Source organism: Electrophorus electricus, chromosome 1, assembly GCF_013358815.1.
Source record: "Electrophorus electricus isolate fEleEle1 chromosome 1, fEleEle1.pri, whole genome shotgun sequence".
NCBI lineage: Eukaryota > Metazoa > Chordata > Actinopteri > Gymnotiformes > Gymnotidae > Electrophorus > Electrophorus electricus.
The window spans coordinates 13703308-13728442 of record NC_049535.1 but is presented as its reverse complement, the minus strand read 5'-3'; the positions used below and the strand labels follow the sequence as shown (position 1 = coordinate 13728442).

Genomic DNA, 25135 nt, shown 5'->3' with positions numbered 1-25135 from the left:
AGGCAAAACCTGGAACACAGAATTCAGATATACAGGCGGACATAACACCTTAAATATTGACACTGTGTCTTGAACATTTACAGGAAGGTTATTCATAGTGTGGGAGCTTTATAGGAAAAGGCTCTGTCTCCTGGGGTAGATTTTCTTATTCTTGGTACTAGTAAAGAGCAGGCACCTTTTGATCTAAACAGATGTGGTGGGTCGTAATGCACCAGAGGTTCTCTAAGGTACTGTGGGGAAAGACCATTAAGGGCATTGTAGGTCATTAGAAGTATTTTATAATCAATACAATATTTTACTGGAAGCCAATGTAAAGTAGCTAAGATAGGAGTGATGTGATCAAATTTTCTAGTTCTAGTTAAGAACTCTGGCTGCTGTATTTTGACCTAGCTGGAGTTGCCAGATAGTAAGGCATTACAGTAGTCAAATCTTGAAGTGATAAATGCATGGTATGGCTTTTCTGCATCATGTGAAGAGAGCATGTTCCTAATCCTTGAAATGTTCCTGAGGTGGAGAAAGGAGGTCCTAGAAATATTATTTATATAAGCTTCGAACAAGCTTGACAGCTGACAGTTTGACAGCTGACATGAGTCGAGAATAGATTTTTTGATAAGTGGTCTGATTACTGCTAATTTGAATAATTTTTACCTAATTTAGGTACATAGCCAATGTTCAAGGAAGAGTTTATTAAATTTAGCAAAGGTTCAATTACTTCAGGCAGGATATCCTTAAGAAAGTGTGAGGGCAGTGAATCTCGTAAGCAAATAGAGGATTTTGAGCATGAGATTGAAGATTTAAGTTATGGCTCTTAGATAGGTGAAAAGGATTCTAGAGTCCTTTTTGGCTTGGTTGTTCTGAACTCTAAGTATCTGTCCAATATTACAGTAATACTCTGAATTTATCTCTAATATGCTTAATTTTCTTATTGAATGAATTCATGAACTCATTACTACTATGTGATGTTGTAATCTGAGCACTGGTGTCAGTTTTATTCCTAGTTACATGTGCAAGCCTTTCTATACTTAAGAAGGCTCTCCTTCCATGCAAGCTGGAAGACTACAAATTTAGTGTAGTACCTTACTGTGTTCTATTTTTCAAGTGTTTTAAAGAGAATGTGATCATTACACCAAGGTACTAATTTTTTGTTCCTAATTTTTTTTATTCTTAAGTGGAGCAACATCACTGAGTGTGCAGCGGAATACCGATTCTAAGCATTCAGTCATTTGATCAAGGTTCAAGGTTAAATTTATTGTGTGTTAAACCTACTTTCTGAAATACCACCAGGTTATTCATGTGGGTGGGAGGACAGGGGTGAAGTAATCCTTTGATGCTTTGTTTGCCAGGACAGAATTTACTTCTTAATCATTCTTCAATTCAATTTCCTCAATTTCTTGCTTCTTATTAATTACCATGTCAAATATCAATCAAAGGACATACTTATCGAAGGCTGCTTATTGATATTGACAAAAATATCTTCCAGTTTTGTAGAAACTGATAACACTAAACTCTAGTAGGCTAGCAAGTTGGTGTGTTGTACAGTAAAAACAATTAAATGTAACAACCATCCAAGATCATTATTTATTGCAAACTTAAGTGATAATTTATTCATTAGTGTATCCTATTGAGTTAGTGACAGTTTCTTTGGTCATTTCTAACAGTGAGCCAGAGATAACTTTTCAACCTTAAGCTTTTAACAGTAAGCAAAGCAAAGCAAACTTTATTTATATAGCACTTTTTACAACAGCTGTTGTCACAAAGCAGCTTTACATATGTTCAGGTGCAAGCCCCAGTAGAGTAAGCCAATGGCGACAGTGGTGAGGAAAAACTGCTGAGAGGACGAAGCCCCAATGGACTTAAGTACATTCTACCTGGAAACTGGCAACTTCCACTAGACATCAAAAACTACTTTATCATTAAAAACTACATCCAAGAAAATACCAAAAAGATAAGTAATGTTAACATTTTTCTTTTTCTATCAAAGCCACTTCTGTTCTCCTTTAGTGTGCAGAGTGCAAAATGTTTAGCTATTCTTCATCCATCGTTAGTGATAGTTTTTTTTCTGTGAGAAGTGTAGATTAATTGTTAGTCTAATGGAGAAGATTCTAGCAATAGAGGTGCACTTGCAGACCTTAGAAAGTGTTATGACCTATTAAGGAACTAGAAGTACAAGCTCTGGATGCCTTAGACGAAGTTAGCAAGCCCTCAATTCCAGCACTACAGCCCTCGCAGCGGCGTGAATTTGTGACGCTACGGCAGAATAGCCGAGCTTCAGTTCACCCATGAGAGCACTACATACCCCCAATTCACGTGTCCAATAGGTTTGCCCCACTCAGCAAGGCACCCACTGAGAAGCCTGTTGAAAGAGCTCTGGTTATAGGGGTCTCGTGAAGTTAGCTAGGCCTTTAGGGACACCAGCAGCAGAAGTTAGCTGTATATCAGGGGGCAGGGGCGCAGATATTGCAGGTAATCTTAAGGTCTTAGGCAAGCATGAACAAATAAATATGTGTAATACAGCACAGAATAGGATGGGCTGGCCTCAAAAGAACAATTTGTGAATTGTCCCCTGTACTTCAGAACAGACCTGATTCAGCTGTTAACTTGTTGCTGCACTTTATCATGCATTTTAATTTCTTGACTATTAAAATTTCTGTACTTGTCAAAAGATGCATCTTAACACCTCCCCTTCACCAGGTTATCATCTTTCTAGTTCATGAGCTTCTGTTGTCAAGGGTACTTTAAATTAATTTATCTGAGATTATGTCCTCTCATTAAATTACTTATATACTACTTATATATGTGTTCTGACCAGTAGGAATACATGTCTGAACTTCTACAATACTTGAGTATACGTTTATACATATAAAGTGTACTTTGTACATGGAGAGTTAATTTATTAAACAAAAGCCTATTTTTAAAAAATGTTTAACAGGATACGTGTAATCAGCTCGAACTGAGTCAGGACGCGTGTACTTTGTGATACTGCGGTAACGTGTCGCTTGAATCTAGGCTGAGCATAATAGCAATTAGCTCATTCCTTGTAATTTAACTTCAAAACTGCTGATTCCTATAACAAAGCTTTCCAAAATCAAAATCGCAAAGTCGCTTGAATAGTTTTTCACGCAAACTTTACAATAATGTTTTCTATGTGTGATCAGACAATCATTAGAATAACATTAGCACTAATATTTTATTTGATTTTGGACCTTGCAGTGCATTTGTCTTGGCCTGTGAACAGTTAAACGTCTTCAGCTGTGGTTAGCGCCGTAGAGATAAATGTCTCAGTTGTCTTATAAATTAATATACATTGTGATAAACAGCAATTTTTACAAGAATTACCGTAAATAAAGCGCGATCCTTTATATTTCATCTATTTGTTGTTTAATTGTGGGTGGAGCACTTTCTATTCACGTTCCAACAGACTGACCAATGACAAGATGAAGAATATATAGTAACACGTCACTCTATGCTGGCACCGGAACCGGTGGAAGTGAGCGGTGATTCTTTTGCAATAAAGTTTTCTTTTCAGGATCAGTGTCCGTTTGTCCCAGCGTCCTTATAGTTTTACTGATATATTATTTATTTCCATTAAGAATATAAACCGGATCCAACAGAAAGGTAGGTTATGTCTGCATTATCTTAAGTACCTAGGCCTTGTCGCTTGAAGCCTGTCACACGGTACGGATTAGCTAACTTAGCTAACGTTAGCTAGCTCTCAGTGTAACGGGTTGAGGGAACATACCTATAGTTACCTACCTAGCTAGCTAGCTAGTTGAGTGGAAGGGAAGAATACAGTCGTAAAATTCAATCTTTTGAGTTCTTGATTTTAATTTACCTAGCTAAACTGCATACTTAACATTTTAAAACTGCGTTTTGAAAGTCTTCTACGTTTACCTTTCCAGCTCGGTGAGGTAGCGCTAAATTAACCTAGCTAAAATAGCGAGCTTTGCCACTGTAGATATACGGAACTGCTAAGATATAACGTTATCTCGTAATCTTTCCATAAGAAATCCTGGGGTTTATACCATTTAAATTGTGAAATGATCTGTATTACAGGGCCGAAAAGTTATTTTTGAAAGTATTTAGCTTGATTGTGATCTCGTTACGTTTTACTCCAGAATGATCTAAACCCAGTTAAAAGAAGATATTTCTTCTTTAATAAATGAGGTTTGTGTGCTTCCGGGTGTTTATTAAATAGAAGTGGGCGTCGTTTTTTGACGGATGAGTACAATTTTCTTTACGGTTTTGTAGCAAGCAAGCTAGCTAGTTAGATAACTTGCAGATGTAAACTATGTTTAAGTAAAGTTAGCCAAGTTGAAGCATTAGCTAATTATCTATAATCCCATCATGCCTCACCTACATGCAAGCCTTACTGGTAATACTTGAACCCATTCGAAAATTATACCAAGGAGCATATCAAGTCGTCCTCTGAAATTCCCATTGACGAGTTCAGAGGTCGTAATTACAACATATGCGTTCAAGTTGTTTTTGATTGCAGAATCAATTATTTAGTTTCATTACTATTAATAGTTCACTTCAAATAAAAATTTGTTTATGTGATGCCCTTCTGTTAATGCACAAAATGAATTAAAACAGGCGGATGAGTGTATCCAGACAACACAAATATATCTGCACAAAATCGGTATCTGCACGAGACCAAACGTTCTGGGGTCTGCCCCTAAAATTTGTTGCTGTTGCTTGTCAGCGTAAGTGCAAGTTGTTCATAAAGTGTATCCAAATTTGAAATGTACAGTTAACTTGTAAAACTTATACCATTTGCATTAGTGGCAACATTTACACTCAGCTGTTTTATTACTGACAAGCCCCTAATTAGGAAAATTGAGGTTCAAAGAAAAATCAGTTTCCCACTAGTAAATATGACATTGCTAATGTGCGCTTGTAAATATGATGTTTCTGACATTGACAGTAGGAATAGTTTAACTGTTATTAGCTGTGTGTGCATGCTGATGTTACAATTTTAGACTGTACAAATATTGACATTAAACCTTTTGATGCATGTTCTCAAACCTGTTTTGGAAGCAAGCACTGAAAATGTGCTAATGTTAACACTGCATAATCTAACTACGGCTTTTTGTGTACACAAAAACAATGCGGTGTCAACGCTTGTCATCAATTGGCGCAAGGCATAAAGTGTAGGATGTGCACACCTCATATAGGGCTAATGGGTTTATTATGCAGAGTGTAACAAAGGATAAAGTCTACCTGCAAACAGTATTTTGAATCTGTTGTTTTAAATATTGGCAATCTAGACAGCAGACTACTTATTTCTGTTGTGGGTATTTCAGTAGGTGTGTCACAGATTAAATGGCACCTGTTGAAAGATTTCTTCATGCATGAAAAATAGCTGTGACTCGAGCAGCATCTTTCCATTGCAGTCTTTTCACTCTGTGGCTGCATAGGACCACTGTCATAAATGACGAACATATTTACTAGAGCATGTGCTGACGCAGTTGTCTCTTTGAAGTGCTGAAGTTTTAGAGTGAAATTGTTCTGTTACGTTTTTGTGTGGTATGTTGTCATTCCAGTTAGGAGGTGTTACCAACAGGTGGTAGCATAAAAAGTCATTCCAGTTCTTTAGTCGCTCATTTCCAACTCTTTCTCTGGTTGCTCACAGACTCCCTGCACAACAGCAATGACAACCTACCAGGAGTTTATTCAGCAGAATGAGGATCGTGATGGGGTACGATGCAGCTGGAACCTCTGGCCCTCCAGCAGGCTAGAGGCCACACGACTAGTGGTACCAGTCTCTTGCCTCTTCACACCTCTCAAAGAGCGACCTGACTTGCCTCCTGTGCACTATGAACCCGTGCTTTGCAGTCGAGCCAACTGCAAGGCTGTGCTCAACCCCCTCTGGTAAGTTTGGTCCTTTGTCAATAAGGTTTGGTTCTTTAATCTTGAGACTTGTTTGTTTGTAATCATATCATGTTTCCTTATACAAGCAGCTAAATGTGAAATCTTTTGAAATGGTTTCAGTAATATTTAGATACTTGGGAACTAAGTTTTTGTAGTTGTTAATTCTTTTTCATGTTATTGTGTCTTTTATGATAAAGGATCTATAAGGCCCATTTTCAGCTATTTAATTCAGTCATGTAATAGTCAATATGATAAGAAGACACAAAGTGCAGTTCATCGTTCAGTTTTAGGATCATACAGTTTTTGTTGTTTTTACTCTGTATTTTAGCGTATTAGATTTTTTTGGGGGGGGTTACAGTGACTAGTTTATGAGCTACAAAATTTAGCCTGAACTTGAATTTTGTACATTCCTATATTGGATGAACTATATAGGAATCACATCGGTTAAATACATGGCCCCTTCAATTTAATTCTGTTATTTCTTGGCCAGCTGTGTGATTTTGCATTTATCACACAAAAGTTTGCCGTTTGCACCTTGGGTCATTGTTATCTCTTACAATGAGAACAGTAGATCAGGACATTTATTTATTATATTTTTGACTTGCAAAGTATATTAATTTATTTTCTATAAATATTTGGTATGTAATAAATAAATTGTGGAACAGGTCAATACATCGGCCAGGATGTAGGCATATATGTTTCAAACAATGCCACAAGAGAAGAATACATGAGCATGTTTATCTCAAGCTGCAGACCACTTGTAAGCCTCAAGAACAGAAATGCCAGGTTGCAGTTTGTTAAAAAAGTACATTACAGAGAACAGAGTCTAGATTTGGACACAGTCTTATAGACAGGTGAGATGATGTTTAACCTGTGCCAGTATTTGCCAGAAACTGACTGCCAGTTGCAGGAGCAGGGTGAATTCTGGACTTTACAGAAGCATCTGCAGAGATCCACTATCAATGAGCATTTACACCTTGCAACAGAACAATGACATGAAATAGCCAAACGTAAGGCTAAGAATGTGGGATGTTTTTTGAAGGCCAATTCTGACCTGTATGTCAGAGTATACATTTTATTTTCTCTAATCGGAGATAAGACTCAAGGCAGAAATGAGCAGAAATTGAAAATGGCTGCATTACAGGCATATCGGTGTAGTACCAGGAAAGATGCATTATCTAACAATGATTGTAGGTTACAGATTTAATGCAGTCATCAGTTGCCAGTTTTGCAGCCAATCAATATCTTTTTTTTTTTTTTAATCTGTAAATTGTATTTATCTTTTTTTTATCACTTGTCCAATTTGTCATAATTTTCATCTAATTAAAGGGTTAAAAACTGTGACTGTATTTTGGGATTGTTTCTTGTTTTGTTGTGTAGATGTTTGATGTTTTGTATCATAGCCATAACTTGCATGTTTTTTTCCTTTTCTAGTCAGGTGGACTTCAGGGCTAAGATATGGGCATGCAATTTCTGTTTCCAGAGAAACCCAGTAAGTCATTACATGCCATTGCTAAATTATTCAAATGGTATTTAAGGAAATATTGCACAAACTAATTATCCTCTCCATTTCAGTTTCCCCCATCATATGCAGGCATTTCAGAGGTGAATCAGCCTGCTGAACTAATGCCACAGTTCTCCACCATTGAGTACATAGTACAGGTAAATGGTCAGGCTGTCTCTGTAGTGTACACTGTACATAAAGACTTTCCTAACTCTATACATAATCACTGCCTTTGCTAAGTATTTCTATTTACGGCATTTGGCTTATCTTATCCAGAGCAACTTACAAAAGTACCTTTGTCATTTATTCATTATAGATGAATAATATGCGATGTTAGAATACACCCTTGTGCATCATTATCAACTCTGCATTTCTTTGTAGCGTGGTCCCCCAACTCCACTCATCTTCCTGTACGTAGTGGACACATGTCTAGAGGAGGAGGACCTGCAGGCCTTGAGGGAATCTCTGCAGATGTCTCTCAGCCTGTTGCCACCAAATGCCCTGGTGGGGCTCATCACATTTGGTCGCATGATCCAAGTGCATGAGCTCAGCTGTGAGGGCATTGCAAAAAGCTATGTCTTCCGTGGGACCAAGGAGCTCACCCCGAAACAGATACAAGTCAGTAACACATGTGCACCTGTCTTGAACCTCTGTGGCCAACAGGATATAAAGTTATAAAATAATAAAGGAACTTCATTTTATCTGGGTTTAGTTGGAATTAGTAACATAGTCAGGGGTAGCACTGTTTATGTTAGCAAAGCACAATAATAATATTAAAAAGTATCACTTAAGTGTCAATGATTCCACATGTGAAATAGTGGGATAATGTTAAAAGGTTTGTGGCCTGTCTGCAGGAGATGCTGGGCCTGATGAAGCCAGGTGTCTCAGGACCACATGGCCAGCCTCTGGCCCCACACGATGCTGCAGCCTCCTGCAGGTAAGGCACTCTTTGTTCTTGATGTGTAACTGTGATACATATGCCAAATGCTTGGACTATAAAAGCTGTGATGTGTTCTATTAATGTTCTAACATAACTTGCAACTATGTCCGAAGGACATTAAGTTGGAAAGTTAGACTTGCCTACTAATTTAGGTGATTCTGTGTCAGTACATCCCAAGCATTGGTTTGCTCAAAGATTTATGTTGCATTTGCTATTTTTACATTTGCATGACTTCACTGTTTACTTCCTCTGGATCCCTTAGGTTCCTGCAGCCTGTGCAGAAAGTTGATATGAACCTGACTGACCTACTTGGTGAACTGCAGCGGGATCCCTGGCCTGTTCCACAGGGCAAGAGACCACTCCGCTCCACTGGCATTGCACTCTCCATTGCTGTTGGACTACTTGAGGTACTGCCATCTCACAGAGCTTCTGTTTGAAATCAGAAATCCCTAAAACTAATCAGATCAAACCAGTTTAGTCTGTTAGCTAGAGTAGGGTAAGGTTCTTTTTAAACAATATCACAGCACTCATAACTATTGCATTATCAACTAGTATGCACTTAACACAAGGACATGATGAACTTTAACACTATGTCAGAACACTGTGTCTGGGCCATGACAGTTAGCATTGCTTGGGCTTGTGCTATGTCTTTGTGAAAATTATGACTAATAACTAATGACTAATATGCCGGTTGGAGGTAAAACATTACATTGAGGTTTCATGATGTCCAAAAAACAGGTTTGGATAGATAAAGATATAGAAAAGCTCAAATGATTTGAGATTTTGTATAGAGATTAAAGATGCACAGTTCCAAATTGAAGCAAAGTTTTACCTTCAAGCTTTGACTTACCTAGTAGTGCGTGTGCACATGCGCGCGCACGCATGTGCGCGCATGTGTGCTACTGTCAGCGACTTGTTTCATTATTACTTATCATTTATTACAAAGAATGAAAAGCAGGCATCCTACATAAATATATTTATAGTAAGAGAAAGTGTAACTTCATTTAATAATTTGTCCATAACGGGTTACCTATAAAGTTTATATTTTCAGGAAAATAGACAAATAAAATCAATATTTGTGCTTACCAAAACATCATTAGGTCATCTGAATCATTTCTATAACTGAATAGTTTATTCAGTGTTTGACATAGCAACTAATTATTTTTTTTTTAAATTGCTCAGTTGAGGGCAGTTATTGTTTTTCACTTTGCACATTTTGTTTCCAATTACACTACCATGCCCTATATACCAGTTTGCTGGCATATAAGGGGCTTCATCTTCATGCTGCAACCATGAGATGGTTTTGGTCATCCTCTCTTCACTTCATAGTGAAGACTCTAGGTTCATGAGTGACTACATGTCAACAATGCCGAAAGGGTCAAAGCTCTTTTCTGCTGGCATGTCATCTTGTTAGCTTGCACTTTGTGCTTCCTGAAGTTGCATAACATCAACCAGATTGTCCTGGTCTTGCAGTTGTGTTCTAGAGTTTGACTGAGGAAAATGTGAGGAATACTTGCTTAGTTGTTTACCTGTTTATTTAGATTGAATTTTCTTAAGCAATGTTTGTCATCAAAAGACTTAATGTAATAAAACTGATGTATTGTTAATGTTATATCAAAGTGTTTACACGATAATTAACATTGGATTAATATTTGGAATATTGCTTGCAAATGTAAAGTTATTTGGTTGGTGTTTTTTTGTTTTGTTTTGTTTTTTTTGTTTTTTTTTTAAACCCGACTAATGAGTCTTTCACCATGTTTAGGGTACATTCCCAAATACTGGAGCCCGTGTCATGTTGTTCACGGGTGGGCCGCCAACGCAAGGTCCTGGCATGGTGGTAGGAGATGAACTGAAGACACCTATTCGATCATGGCATGACATTCAAAAGGACAATGCCCGCCATCTGAAGAAGGCCACCAAGGTACTTTGACAGTGAATCATTCAGTATTTCCAACAGTGAATAAGGTGTACTACTGGAGCTGTGCTGTATGTTTTAATATTCATTGAAATATTGTAGTACTATGAGGCTCTGGCAAACCGTGCTGCAGTGAATGGACACAGCATTGACATCTACGCATGTGCTCTGGATCAGACTGGGTTACTGGAAATGAAGTGTTTGTCCAATCTCACTGGGTATGTGTGTGAAAATAAATCAGTATAAACATACTTAATAAAAAAAAACCCCTATTCAAATTAATTTAAATTCACTCTGATGCAAGTCATAGCACTTGTGTGTACATTGCTGAGCTTTTACTATGTTCATTACTGGGGTTTTGTTTTGTGTCAGGGGACATATTGTCATGGGAGACTCCTTCAACACTTCCCTGTTCAAGCAGACCTTCCAGAGAGTCTTCAGCAAAGACTACAATGGAGAATTTCGCATGGCTTTTGGGGGCATTTTAGAAATTAAGGTACTGATTAATTGAGCAAGTTAGAGAATTGAAGTCAGTATTGTTGGTGTTTTTCTGCTGTACTATACACATGAAATATGTAGTATTCTGTTTGTTTCCCCCCCCCCCCCCAGTTTCTAGATAAACTGTCTTGAATCCCTCTGGGAATGTCCAACTTCTCTAATATTGAATTTTTGTGCACTTTTCCTATACTTTTAACATCAGACCTCAAGAGAACTGAAAGTGTCAGGAGCTATTGGACCCTGTGTATCTCTTAACAGTAAAGGATCATGTGTCTCTGAGAATGTAAGTAACCCTGTTTCTTTACACAGTTAGCCTTCAGTAATGTGAAAATGGGACATAAGACAACTGGGAGATATGGTGATTAGCCAGCACTTTCTAAAACAAATTTATTAAGTCTCCTGTTTTGCCTGTTTGCAGGAGTTGGGAGTTGGTGGTACCTGCCAGTGGAAGATTTGTAGTCTCAGTCCATCTACAACACTTGCTTTGTATTTTGAAGTTGTTAATCAGGTATATTTAAATATTTGTTGAAGAAAAAATGTTAACATAACTGTGTGGGGTGGTTCTGGTATGTAGTATGTTGATCTTCAGTGGGCCTCATAGCTCTGTGTGTGTTTTTGTTTTTTTCTGTTGTAGCACAATGCTCCCATCCCTCAGGGTGGCAGAGGAGCTATCCAGTTTGTTACACAGTACCAGCATTCTAATATGCAGAAGAGGATCCGTGTCACTACCATTGCACGAAAGTAAGCAAGAGCTGTAGTCCTGTCATTTTGCAAAGTTACATTATTCCTCACCAGTATTTCCAGTTTTCTGTCTTCCTTTGACGTCACCAATGTGGATACAGTGACACATTTTTAGTTTTGGTCCAGAGCCAGAAAGTATTATTAGCCATGTGGAAAATTCTTTCACATTGGACCGTGCCCTGTTTCATCTAAAGCAGTTTGTTTTGTAGAAACACCGTTATCGCTGGCGTAGATAGGGCGTTTCCTTCGTTTGCAAATAGATTTGCGTGTTTAACGTGGGTGTGTCACCAGTTGCTAACCAATTAATCCTCTCTGTGCCTCTCCCAGCTGGGCAGATGCACAGTCTCAGATCCAGCATATCGAGGCATCTTTCGACCAAGAGGCCGCCGCCGTTCTCATGGCCAGACTGGGTGTGTTCAGGGCGGAGTCAGAGGAGGGCCCGGATGTGCTCCGCTGGCTTGACAGACAGCTCATTCGTCTGGTAAGTCTTGTGACCTTAACCCTGCTCAGGAAATCTCATTCTAACCCTTATATTCTTCTTTTAAAGCTGATACAAATGATTTGTGGTGCAGAAAATCTTTCAATATAGCAAGGGCTTCATAATATTATAAACTGAGAGTTTGACTGAAACCTTAATATATGAATATTGAGCAAGTGCTCGATCATGGTGGAACTGATTAATTCCCAGCCTCAGTTTTAGAAAGTATGTTACTAATTTGCTGTTTACTTGCATGACACTGAGCGCTGGCTTTGTGTTTTCAGTGTCAGAAGTTTGGACAGTTCAATAAGGATGACCCCAGTTCCTTCAGGCTGTCTGAGTCTCTGTCTCTTTACCCTCAGGTGAGACAGCAACTTCCCAAATACACCACATGAACAAATATATTTTCATTGCAAGGGCCATTTTAACATTTCTTTTCATATCTGTGTTTCAGTTTATGTTCCACTTGAGGAGGTCACCTTTCCTCCAGGTGTTCAATAACAGTCCAGATGAGTCATCATACTACAGGCACCACTTTGTGTGTCAGGATCTAACACAGTCACTTATCATGATCCAGCCAATCCTCTACTCCTACTCATTCTATGGCCCTCCTGAGGTTTGGTTATAGACAATATTACTATTTATACTTAGCTACTGCTTTAGTGTTATGCTCTCCAGAAATTAGCTATCATGCCACTGTGTCCTCTTCTGGCTGCTTACCCCGGTTGCTTAAATTAATTTATGCATCCATCAGGATGATGAAGGCAGAATTGGATCACCACGTAATGATCTTAAGATTTTAGGATCATTTAAGTCTAAATAAAGTGAAGTGTTTTATGTATATATGAGCTTGCATAAGCTGAACAACAGTGGGCACTGATCTGATTTTTCTTATTTCCTGTATGTTTTACAGCCTGTGCTTCTGGACAGCAGCAGTATCCTTCCAGATCGTATTCTACTAATGGATACTTTTTTCCAGTTGGTCATCTACCATGGAGAGGTAAATTTTGTTCCAGTAAATGTTCTCTTGGAATCATCAAAATGCTGTAGTAGATGCTGAACTGTACTAGGAATGACAAACATAAATTATTGTTTTCCTTCTTTTGTCCCTTAGACCATTTCTCAGTGGAGGAAAGCACGCTACCAGGACATGGCAGAATATGAGAATTTTAAGCAGCTGCTGCAGGCTCCTTTAGATGATGCTCAGGAGATCCTGCAAACACGCTTTCCCATGCCCCGCTACATTGACACAGAGCATGGAGGGTCACAGGCCCGCTTCCTGCTTTCCAAAGTGAACCCTTCCCAAACACACAACAATCTCTATGCCTGGGGCCAGGTATATTTCTTTAGTTTACATTCACAGTAATATAGAACAATCCAGAAAACAAGTAGAGCAGTTTTGTGAAGTCTTCTCTAGTTGTAGCTAATCATTGCCTAAGTTGCTGGTAGTTTGGTTTCTGTCAATGATGACTGTATTAAAGATATTGTGTAAATTTGCACATAACTAGCTGTTGTATAATCTACTTATTCATTATAACTAGTTCTGAGTGTCTAATCCATTATATTTTAAATCCCTGTTAGGAGTCTGGAGCACCAATTCTCACAGATGACGTCAGCCTGCAAGTGTTCATGGATCATCTAAAGAAACTGGCAGTGTCTAGTTCTGCCTAAACCACAAGGAAGGAAAAACAAAAAAGAGAACTTTGATCCTTCTATGTGGGGGAATTTAACATTACCATTTCAGACCATGGCCTTCACACTTTACACAAAGTGTTTGTGTCATCTTAGTTTGAACTCTTTAGCAGTTCAGACTGGACATTTTTCACACTCTCATACAAAAAATAATTATGGTAATTTAAGTCTATATTTTTGTTAGTTCTGTTTGGCTCATTTGTGTTCATGTATGTCTAATGCTATAATGTTTAACTTCAGCCATTCAGCACTTTCTAAAGTGTTCACATTCTTTGATGGTCAGCTGAAAGGCCTCTAATGTTAGTTTTATGATTTCAGTGAAGATATTTTTTCAGTAATTGGTGATTTGTTATGAAGCTGCTCAAAATGACTACATTTTCTCCCATTTCGTTAGTTTGTTCATTCCACTGAATTTAACTTACACTTAAATTGTCTGCCATTTGTTAAGGAATCAGCCATATCTTTTTAATTGTCTCAACAGACCTTGTTTAAACTGGATAAATGCTCATTGAAAGGAGTTGCTATTGTAAATGCATAATCTAAATCTTCAGATCTATCTTAATGCATTCTTAATAGTGAATGTTATTGATTAAATTTTATTTAAGCAATTTCTCAAAAGCTTGAATCATTCATACCCAGATATGCATTTTGATCAGTCAATTCAGGAGTTGTACAACTAAAAGGTGCTTACTCCAAAATAGCAGATACATGCATCTCCTTTTTTGATTTATAAACAGAGTATCCTTGTTCTTCAGAAGTCAGAAGAGAGGTTCCAAACCACAGGCTAAATAAAGACAGTGTTGTTTACAATGTGAAATATTAGAAATGTGCTAAAATAACCAAGCCTCTAACTCCATTAACTTTTCAGAAGCTTCTCTAACAGGACCTATTGATTACTGTATCAACATCAATAATATATTCAGCAAATGGCAGGCCGGTGGTCAGAAAGGACTTGCTATGTATAGAGGTTTAAAAAATACTCACAGTGCTGCTCAGCTATGGCAAATAGGCATACGGCACCCATTAACCTTAAAGGTTTTACTCGATTACTTTGGCCTATTTTTCAGTACATGGGTAATTCAGTCTTTCAAGCTTTTATTTTGAAAATCGCGCACCAGGTGATTGGCTACGGAAACGCGGTAGTTAGCTCGAGGGCTAAGTGCAAGTCTTCCCAAATAGCTCAAACGGAGCTGCCACAAAAAAAGTAGTTTGGTTAAGTACTGAAGACAGTGTAAACAACTGACTAGTATGGCAAATGGTGTTATAAAATGGAGTAAGCGCGCATCACTGATGTATGCAATCGGAATTTGGACTATGTGTGGGTCATATGGATTTTATAGCTATATGCACAGAAATTGCCCTCAAGGTGAGTCATACAGCAAATTGCTAGCTAGCGAGCTTGCTAAGTAAAGGAGAACGAGTGATGAGTTAATTACGTCAAAAATAAAATGAGTTACTATTCCAACTGTTCTATAGCTAAGTAATTATCTACTAGGCCTAGCTACACATGCTGGACCTCTCAGGTAAATTCATTAGAGAAAGAAACTAGATTGTGGAAAATGCAAATATACTCAATCTGCTGTTACGTTCACGTTTAAAACCACTATTCATTTGGCCATGTGGGAATTTCAAATTCCTTAAAATCGCTTGAAGATTAGAATATAGATACTTAACTACACTCGCCACAGTTCAAGCACACTGGTGTCAGTAAGCTACGATATAAAAGCAAAACCAACTTGCTGGTCCACATGTCTTTGAAAATGAAATACAAGTAAACTACAACGTTAACTCGGTGTTATTGTGTAACATGATGTAAAGGCAAAATATTTCAGTAGTACCAGACCCCTGGCTGGGCGGAAATGTCATTCAAAATGCTTGTACCTCCGTCCATCACGTAAGTTACTAATATCAAAACAAAACATTTGGTTGTGTGATCGCTGTATCGTGAAGTCAAAAGTTGGTATCTGTCAGGGTATCTGCTTGCATTTTCACTATATGGGTGCATGCAAAAAAGCATAGATACAAATATGCTAAACTAAGCAAACAACTATATAAAACTGTAAATGTAACCAGAGTAGTACAGCAGAATACTTAATTTGATAACAGGAGGTAGTCGGACGTGTTTAATTTATCTGACTGACTCTTGGAAATGCTCTGCTAACCGCCCGTGTAGCTTAAGCAGAACGGTGGAATCTTTGGAAACAGTAAGTTTTCAGATGTCTGGACCTCTAAAATAGAAACGAAAACGATCGGAAATTGTGTACAACTCGTTTACTAAACATAAAACTATATATAGTTTCTTATTATATTTTTATTATAGTTCTATAATTAATTTCCTGCTTTCTGGAGGCTTGTCTGAATATCTGGCCATAAATCTAGGTCACCGGTATCTGTCCTCTGGTTAAAAAAGCCAAACGGCTAGGTTTTGCTGTTTTGTCATTGCTGTTGCTCTCCTCTGTTGTTATTGTGCCGCGTTGCTGGTGTTGGCTGACGCCGAGAGCGTTAACTGCATGCGTATTGGAAAAACCGCAGATGAATTCCGATCTGGCATGTCACATGGCCAGAAAGCAGACATGGACCACATACAAAAATCTGATTTGAAGAAATCGGATTTGTGTGTCATCACCGTCCTGAAAAATCAAATCTGTTTCACAATAAGGCATAAACCTGAGATTTGAGTCACTTTAGTTTGGTAATGTAAATAAATGTATCTAAAATTCACACCTAGGCCTGTTAAGTATTGCAGTTATGGTGTAATAATGTGGGAAAACTACACATGAGTAAATCCTGAATAACCTTGAAAAGCAATCCTGTTAATGGCATATGAATTTAGGACGTTTTATTAGTGTTGTGTAATATAGTCCATAAGGTTAGATAATTTAGTGAATCTAATACAGTCACCTAAAACAAAAAAATGCTGGATACTAGACCTATAGAAACAAGGGTATTTTTTTTAATCGGTATGACAAGACCACTCAAATTTTATATCCTGAGATTTCTTAGTGTTTCAGATGTTGCTTTGTTGATACTTGATTCAAAACCTGTTGTGTACTGAATGACAATATAGTATAAAATAAGCTTGCTTAGTTGTCATGTTTATTGAAGTTTCATGGCATTCATTTCAAAATTCAAGCATTTTTTACAACCAAATATGAGAGTATAATAATATAAGTAGCCTTATAGGTATGTTAATTGTAGTAGCTACATGAAATACCTCATTCACAAAGAGCAAACGTTTCACTCTTCATGTTATTAAAACAGCAAAACCGTAGGTTTTGGGAGGGGCTAGAGAGCACTTAAAATTACAGGACTGAAACAGTGGAATCCCTTTGATACCATTAATGTTTCATCCACCTTTCATTGATGTTGACCAGAATATAATGTGTCAGTTTTGAGGCTGGAAAGTCTTGTGCATGACTCTTGCAGTTTACAAAAGCTATCAGTATTGTTATATTTCTTTAATATTGTAGCATTTGTATTTCTGAAATGTATACCATGTAAAGTGTTGCCAATAATAAAAAATGATTACATTATGTATCCCCAAACCTTTGACTATGTTGTATGTAGATAACAGGTAACACAGCTCCATGATTTTCAATAATGTGTAGGCTACAATATTGCAATTTTACTTTCTATGAATTCTAAGAATTTTTTTTTTTTTCTTCAGTTGAAACACCTAAAGAGGAAGAACCCACAAGGCCAAATGTGAAAACATTTAAGTCTGCAAATATGTCAGCCACAATAGTCTACAAAGAAAATTTTGTTCCTTACTCCACCAGACTGCTAAAACTTTTCGGCCTGACATCCAGCAGCTCTTCGGGAAGTCAAGCTGATGACAAATAGAATTCATATATGGATAAAAAAAAATGAAAATGTAAAGAATAGCAATTGCACTACTCTGTATTTACTCAGTTTGCAAAAATAAAAATCAACAGATTCCTGTCATCCTGCATATTCTTTTGTGAAATGATGAAAGTGTTTGTGATTTTTTGATTTATTTATTTTTTTGCATGCAGTATTAACATGTATCCTGGGTGATCAGATCATAAGTAGCCAGTACTAAGTGTGAATGGTGTAAAATGCATCTCAGAGATACATTGTAATAAGTTCAATCAATGCAATCACTTTCTGGGAAACTGAAGTGGTCTGGAACGCATCAGACTGCATCCTGAAGAGTCTTCAGCAACAACAAAGTACTGCCAAACCACATATTTGCCATAGCTGGAAAATGCATAACTACAAGACTGTTTGGAAATCGCTCCGTATTAGCTAATTAAGGAACTTTCTGTATCTCCTCTTTTGTTCATTTATAAGTTGACTTAGCAGACCACATGATCTAAAGGTTTGTCAAAGCGCGTACTGGAACATGAGCAATGATTTGCATGACACTTCTGTCTGGAAAACATGCAGTGGAAGAGTGACATAGTAAATGTGCATGGCTCTAACTTCAGTTATGTAGCAATCCAATCATATGTGGTCATTCGAGAGGCAATCAAAATGTCAGATGCGTTTTGGCAGTCCCTTGTGATCAGATCTCCCAGGATGCATGTTCATGTAAAAATCAAATTTATTTACATAGTGCTTTTTACAACAGCCACTGTCACAAATCAGCGTTACAGATGTCTGAGTCCAAGCCCCCAGTGAGCAATCCAAAGGTCACAGTGGCAAGTAAAAACGCCCTAGACTATGAGGAAGAAACCTTGAGAGAAACCAAGACTCAAAAGGGGGCCCATCCTCCTCTGGTAGACACTGGACATCACACTAACAACAATATAAACAATAAAGAACAAAGTAAGCAACAAGAGCACACAAGTAAAGTCTGTTCCAGGTTTCTAGAAATCCTAGTCTGGGTTTGATGAATGTAGGTGTGTGAAACTCATCTGGCACGACAATGTCTGTCCAGGGTAACAGAGAAGTTGGTGGACAGCCTCTGAGACGAGTTGAGGCTTAGCAACAGCATGACACCAGGAGTGGATGTACCTCAGCAGAAAGACTGGTTAGATTATTAGCCATGTCCAAATACTAAAGTGTGTAATTTAGGGATCTATAGGATGGACTCCAGCAGATCTAGTTATTGTAGTACAGCTAAACGCATAAACGCAGAAGGAAACACTGCCGATCTCAGTCAACAAACTTGAGTGACAAAAAAGAGGTGACCACATCATTTTTACTGCACAGACTAGGGCGAATGCACAAATGAACATAAGTTTATTGTATTTCTGATCACATGGGGCACCTGCATCACATAGATCGCTTTCCAGCTTCACGGAGGTTGCTTGCCCAGTTAAATTTAACAGCAAAGTTTGTGAATGCAAATTTTCTACCGAAAAAAAGTCGACAAAAATCAGACATTCCTCTTCATTTATTAGATGGCAGGATCAAAGTACATAGCACTTCTCATGGGCTAGTGATCAAGTCCTACTACTGCCAAGTTGCCATTGTTGGCCTCCTGAACAAGACCCTTAATCCTCAATTACTCAAATGTTATTCAGTCACAATTGTAAGTCGCTTTGGATGAAAACATCAAGTAAATGTAATACATATATTACTTGTTCCTTGACAAGTATTTTAACGTTTATTGTGTAAGAAAACCTTTTATGGATAACAGCGATTAATTTCCATACAAAGTCCAAATGCCTCAGAGAAAATATTCAGAAGATGTACCTGAAATAAGGGCAATGTCGTCCGCTAGTTAACTTATAACAACTTTTCCACATGCAGTTCATGTCATACCACATTGCGTCTTGGTGAAAATTTAAACTGTCGCAAAATTGCATCTTTAACTTGATTCGTTAGTTTCTGTATGTTTAAGTGATGCAGATACGCATTGCTGGAAAACAGGACATTTAACTTCTTCGGGGCTAGACTTCAGCCAAAACAATGAAAGCAGTCATTCAGAGAGTGACTAAAGCGAGTGTTACGGGTAAGGACTAACGCAAGTATTATGCGTGAAATAATAATGTTCTTAGCCATTGTTTTTGTGCTATCTGGCACAAAGTGAATAATGCAACCTAGAGCTAGCAAACATTACCCAACTTACTCTGTGTGTAGTAATGATACTAGCCAGCTAACTTAGCTAAGCTAGCTAGCTCCTGTATATGGTTTGTAGTCAGGGAACGGTTTCCAGTTCAGTCCTAATCACCTTAAATTGTTACTACGTTTTATGGAAAGCATGCAACACTATGAACATGTCTAGTTTATGAAATAATCCGCATCCTTTAAAGTAGCTAACGATAGCTAATTAGCTAACCTAGCTAAATTCTCAGTTAATGTTGGTTAACTATAAAGTCACAATCGAAGTAACGTTATATAGCAGCTAGTTCACACAAGTATTTATTGTGTTCTCATAGAGCGTGAACATCCAGGAACTTTACGTGACTGTAATTTTGTTATTGTAACAGTTGGAGGGGAACAGATCAGTTCTATCGGAAGAGGCCTTTGCGTCTTGCTTGGTATCTCCGCTGAGGATACACAGAAAGATATAGATTATATGTGAGTAACGATACTTACTGGAAGCTCAGCATAATTGCTATTTTAAAATGTTATTTCAGTGATTAGAAATTTCCATGGCCATACAGTTTTTCTTTCTCTCACTAATATATATATATATATATATATATATATATATATATATATATATATATATATATATATATATATATATATAAATATATATATATGTATGTATGTATGTGTGTGTGTGTGTGTGTGTGTGTGCGCGCGCATGTGTGTGTTCAGGGTACGTAAGATTCTAAACCTGCGTCTGTTTGAGGATGAGAATGGCCGCTCATGGAGTCGCAGTGTAATGGACACAGAACTGGAGGTCTTGTGTGTGAGTCAGTTCACATTGCAACATATACTGAAAGGAAACAAGCCTGACTTTCATTCAGCCATGCCTGCTGAACTGTCTCAAACCTTCTACAATAACATTGTGGAGCAGATGAGGACTGCATACAATCCAGAGCTCATTAAAGGTGAGATGTACTTATGAGCGGTCAGTTGGATGCCGTTCTCTTCAGTCTTTCTTCATTAGTTAATTCACTGGTCACATTATTATTCTTTGCCTACCTTTGTACCTATGCTCGCTTGCCACTTTATTATAATCAACTCTCAGTTGATGGTTATAGACTGCACTGTATTTGCTCCTGTGCACATTTCATTAGCTGTTCTTTATCCTGGTGATAAAGACTGTTTATGACAGTTCCTTTATGACTGTTGTACCAGATATTTTTTGATTGGCAAATCTTAAACACAGCAGTAATAGTAGTGGCATAGTAGTGAGTGTTGCACTGAATCAACGGAACATGTATTTGACACAGCAGTATTGATGGAGGTTTTGTTATTGCCGAGTTAAAAATGGTCTATAACCCAAAAACTGCAGTGTCAGACAGCTAATAGAAATAACCACCTGAATGACCACAGGTAGGGTAGAGTCTAGATGTAGGCTTACAATGTGAATATAATATTCTTATGAAATGAGTAAGGTTGGTGTGTGTAGTTTTTAACAGATTTTGATTAATAAAAAATGAAATGACAATTAAATGTATAGGGTAGTGCAACATTGAGGTGTATTATAATAACACATATATGTTCAACCAAAAACAGACTGATTAATCATTCATCTTTTTGTAGATGGCAAGTTTGGTGCATACATGCAAGTGCATATCCAAAATGATGGACCTGTCACCATTCATTTAGAGTCTCCATCTGGACCCACAGATGCTAAACAGGTATTATACCTTTAAATTCAGTGCTGTGGCACACTAGTTTACTAAATACACAGCTCGTAAAAGTAAAATATCCCTCAAAGCGTAAGACAGATGAGTGAGTGCACTTTAAAAATGTCTTTCTTAGTTTTAAACTTGCATTTTAAAATTAGTTGTAATTGTTGGTATAGAGTAGTGCTTCTAGAAGTGATTAAAGATCTTTTGCTGTGCATTCAGGTTTGTTTGTTAAAATCCTTTGTGTATTTGTCATTGTCCTGCATATCAGTTGTCCAAACTAGAGAAGCAGCAGCAGCGTAAGGAGAAAACACGATCCAAAGGCAGCTCTGAGTCAGGCCGGGAAAAGGTTGCATTGCGCTGTAAAGCAGATCCAAATGCCAGCAGTGGAGCAGAGGGGGACGTGTCTTCAGAAAGAGAACCATAGCAGAGAGGTGAATTATAAACATTTTAATTCTCAGAGTAAGGTGGTTGATGAATTGTTGGAATTAAAAGAAAATGCTAAAACATAATTGTGTAAAAAGTACACAATTTTGCATTATGGCTGAAATTTTTCAGGGTTGTTACTTTGAGTTATGGCTAGACTCCACACAGTACTGGAATGCAGTATTCTTATAACAATATCTTTTAAAAATAATTTTACATTCCAAATTTTTAATGTTTGTTTGTCTGATTAGGAGGTTGTTTGGGACTGATCTGTCCAGCCTCCAAAGAGAGGCTGCCATCTTCAGGGATTTCGACGTGTGTAGTGCAACTTAACCTGACTCCTCTAATGACGTGATCATAATTTTCCTGTCTCTGATCACCCATGCAATCAACTGTGCAGTCTTATTTTCTTCTCAAACTTTGAATTTATCTGAATAACAGGACCTCTGACAGGAGTGTGAAATTGGCCAAGATGCATTTTACAAAGCATATTTGCGCCATTTTGGACAGAATGTCCGATTATTTATTGTAGTTATGTGGATGATGATGAGAATTGTCTTAAATGTATATGTACATGTGATTTTAATGAAAATATTAAAGGTGCATTGTCTTTTTTGAGCCTTTTGAGACCAGTAGATTGGAGTCTACAAAGAAATCCAAGAAATTAAAACTTATGAAAATGTAAAAAAAAAAAAAAAATGGATATGGGAGGTTTTTTTTGTTTTTTTTTTAATTGAATCTAGGGGAGGGTGTATATGCAAGAGGCCTTTCAGAACAGTTTGTAAAGAACAGTGAGCTGCTTGTAATGTAGCCTACTTTTTCACTTTTCTTTAAAACCACAAATAGAGAAGAGGATTAGCCTAAATGCATGCATGCATGCATGCATACATACATACATACAATTGAATTGGAAAACAGAAGCTCCTTCACTGCAAACATGTATTCATTGGTTACTGTGAAAGGGAGTAAATAAATTATATTTATTCGTAGTGTTTGTAGTAGCCTAAAGATCTGCATTTCATTGCTTGTTATTGCCAAACTTGAGAAATGCCTATGGAAGACACAGCCTAAAAAGCCAATCTTGTCTAACCATAATTGACATCAAGTTCCATTTGAAAAGGTGATTTGTTGTAAAACATTAAACTGAACATTGTATCCATAGTTATAGTGAATATCAGAAGATGTTAAAGTAATACAGCCATGACATGGCTGGACTCCTTTGTCACTTTGCCTTTCACCTGAAGAGGAGCACCATATGTTTAGTCACTACATTATGGTTCTTTATTATTTAATGCCTGTAGTTCAACATGTTCTATGATTTTTTAATGTGTAAATATGTAATTTTAGTCCCCATGTGAAACTTTATTAACAGTGAACATTTTTTTATATCCAAATTTGGTAACTTTCTATTTTAGGTTTGAGATACTAAGAGAGTATTGGTATTTCTTCTCTAGTATGTGTTGTTAATGCAACCTATCATTACACTTGTCCACCAAACTATTTTATGTGGTTGCTAATTAATTCTACTGGAAAACTACTGTTTTCTTAATCACTGACTGTCACAGTACTCACTGAAATAGAATATTTATAATCAAGGATATTATTTTGAATATTCTTAACTGCTGGAATGTCTGATCTTCTATAGCTGATTGCAGATGTACATTGTACAGCAATTGTAGAACATTATATCAGATAGATCATTGTGATACTGCTGTGTATTCCACAGAGGGCTGTAGCACACAGCTTGTATATATGATGCTCTTCTATGAGAAATACGTGAAAACATGGACAGCCATTCTGCACTGTTAGCATTGTGACAGGATTATGGGTGATACAGTTCTCATTACTTTCCTTGGTTACTTTTTTGTTACAATGTATCATATGTTGTTCTCTTGCTGTTTGTGAGATCATACTTTATATTCAGTGATTGTCACCAAATTAAATATTGAAGTTTCTTTGGTGTTGGTACTAAAAGGACATCAGAGATTGTGTTTTTGTCATTCACTTGTATCATGGCAGAATTCTAGTCTGTATTTGAAGAAAGGGACCTCAAAGGCATCTGGAGCAGGGATAGCTCAGCAGTTAACCTATTAGACTAGTAATCACAAGATTGGTGGTTCAAACCCTACCGCTGTTGGGCCTTAACACAATTGCTCAAATTGTACTCAGTAACAAATGTATATTGCTTTGGATGAAAGTGTCTGCTAAATGTAACAGGTACCTTGGGCAATTTCAGGCTGTGTGGTTTCTGTGTTATGATTCTTTTAGAATCAAGACTGCACTATGAAATGTCATGGATCTTTATCTTAATAATTACAACAGCAATTCTGTTAGATAAATACAGTGTGCTATGTATTCTGCCAATGTAGAATGTGTTATGGATATTTCATGATATGACCAGATGAATTTGTAGTTTATATTTAGGCCTATTTTGTTTAGTTTTTTTTTATGTCAGTTATATCACTATTAGACCCAGACTGGTCACAAAGTCGTGTGTGTACATATGTACGTGCGTGCGTGCGTGTGTGCGTGCGTGTGTGCGTGCTTGTATGCCCATCTACACCCCATTGTCATTTCAGAGAGACTGGACTATTGCCTGGCTGGGGACCTCTTCACCAACAGAACCACCAATATAATAATACAATGAATAGACAAGTGTTTGTGAAAGAAAGACTGAGTACATTTACCTTTATAAAAACATTCTCAGTGTCTCCTTATTCAATAGACTTTGTGGTTATTCTCTAAATATTATACAGTAGGTAGGAAAAGTTTGAATTCTTTGATGTGGATGTGATTTAATTAATGGATAAAACCATGTTTGGTTAGATTCTGGATTCATTGGGCTGTTCTGCAGGCTAACTAGAGTGTGGGTATTTCATCCACTCTGCTCTGGATTCTGAGCCACAATACCACCAAACATTCATCATGATTGAGTCGGGTCTTTCATTATTTCAGTTCAAATTTATTTGTATAGTGTTTTTGTATCACGCGCTAACACTAAACAGCTTTACAGAAGTCATCTATACAAAGACTTTAGGTCCAGGCCGAGCCAAAGTAACAATGGCAAAGAACAAATCTCAGAGCAAAAGGAAGAAACCTTGAGAGGAACCAATGCTCAGAAGGGGAACCCTCCTCAGTTTGACACCAGATGGCAAACTTATAACAAATAATGAATGAAGTTGATTTTTGCATTTATATTTTCTGGGAAGATAAAAAATAAAGTTATTAAATTAATAGAGCATTCTTTGTTTTTAGCTACAATAACATACAAATTGATCTCTAAGTTTCTCTGTCAGTGATTTCGGCCAGTAGACTTTAAAGTAGGTCTCACAGATCCCTCTTTCATCCT

General features: G+C 37.3%; 2 protein-coding genes and 1 long non-coding RNA gene across 3 annotated transcripts; all 3 read left to right on the top strand.

The window, feature by feature from the left end:
- The first annotated feature begins 3474 nt into the window (after positions 1–3474).
- sec23b (SEC23 homolog B, coat complex II component) lies at positions 3475–14247 on the top strand. The gene is made up of 19 exons (XM_027014792.2): positions 3475–3615; positions 5633–5871; positions 7306–7363; positions 7447–7533; positions 7757–7993; positions 8230–8312; positions 8578–8722; positions 10078–10236; positions 10333–10448; positions 10603–10726; positions 10931–11011; positions 11147–11236; positions 11363–11469; positions 11797–11950; positions 12232–12309; positions 12402–12563; positions 12861–12947; positions 13062–13283; positions 13529–14247. Exons 2-19 carry the CDS (start codon positions 5651–5653, stop codon positions 13616–13618), a joined length of 2301 nt encoding a protein of 766 aa, XP_026870593.1. The 5' UTR covers positions 3475–3615; positions 5633–5650; the 3' UTR covers positions 13619–14247.
- A 391-nt stretch (positions 14248–14638) lies between these two features.
- Positions 14639–17584, top strand: LOC113579934. Its single transcript, XR_003410929.2, has 2 exons — positions 14639–15005; positions 17307–17584. It is a non-coding gene; the product is annotated as an uncharacterized LOC113579934 (long non-coding RNA).
- A 1844-nt stretch (positions 17585–19428) lies between these two features.
- On the top strand, positions 19429–24503 carry dtd1 (D-aminoacyl-tRNA deacylase 1). The gene is made up of 6 exons (XM_027013196.2): positions 19429–19562; positions 20041–20131; positions 20378–20613; positions 21272–21369; positions 21632–21794; positions 22038–24503. Exons 1-5 carry the CDS (start codon positions 19520–19522, stop codon positions 21785–21787), a joined length of 624 nt encoding a protein of 207 aa, XP_026868997.1. The 5' UTR covers positions 19429–19519; the 3' UTR covers positions 21788–21794; positions 22038–24503.
- The last annotated feature ends 632 nt before the right edge of the window (positions 24504–25135 follow it).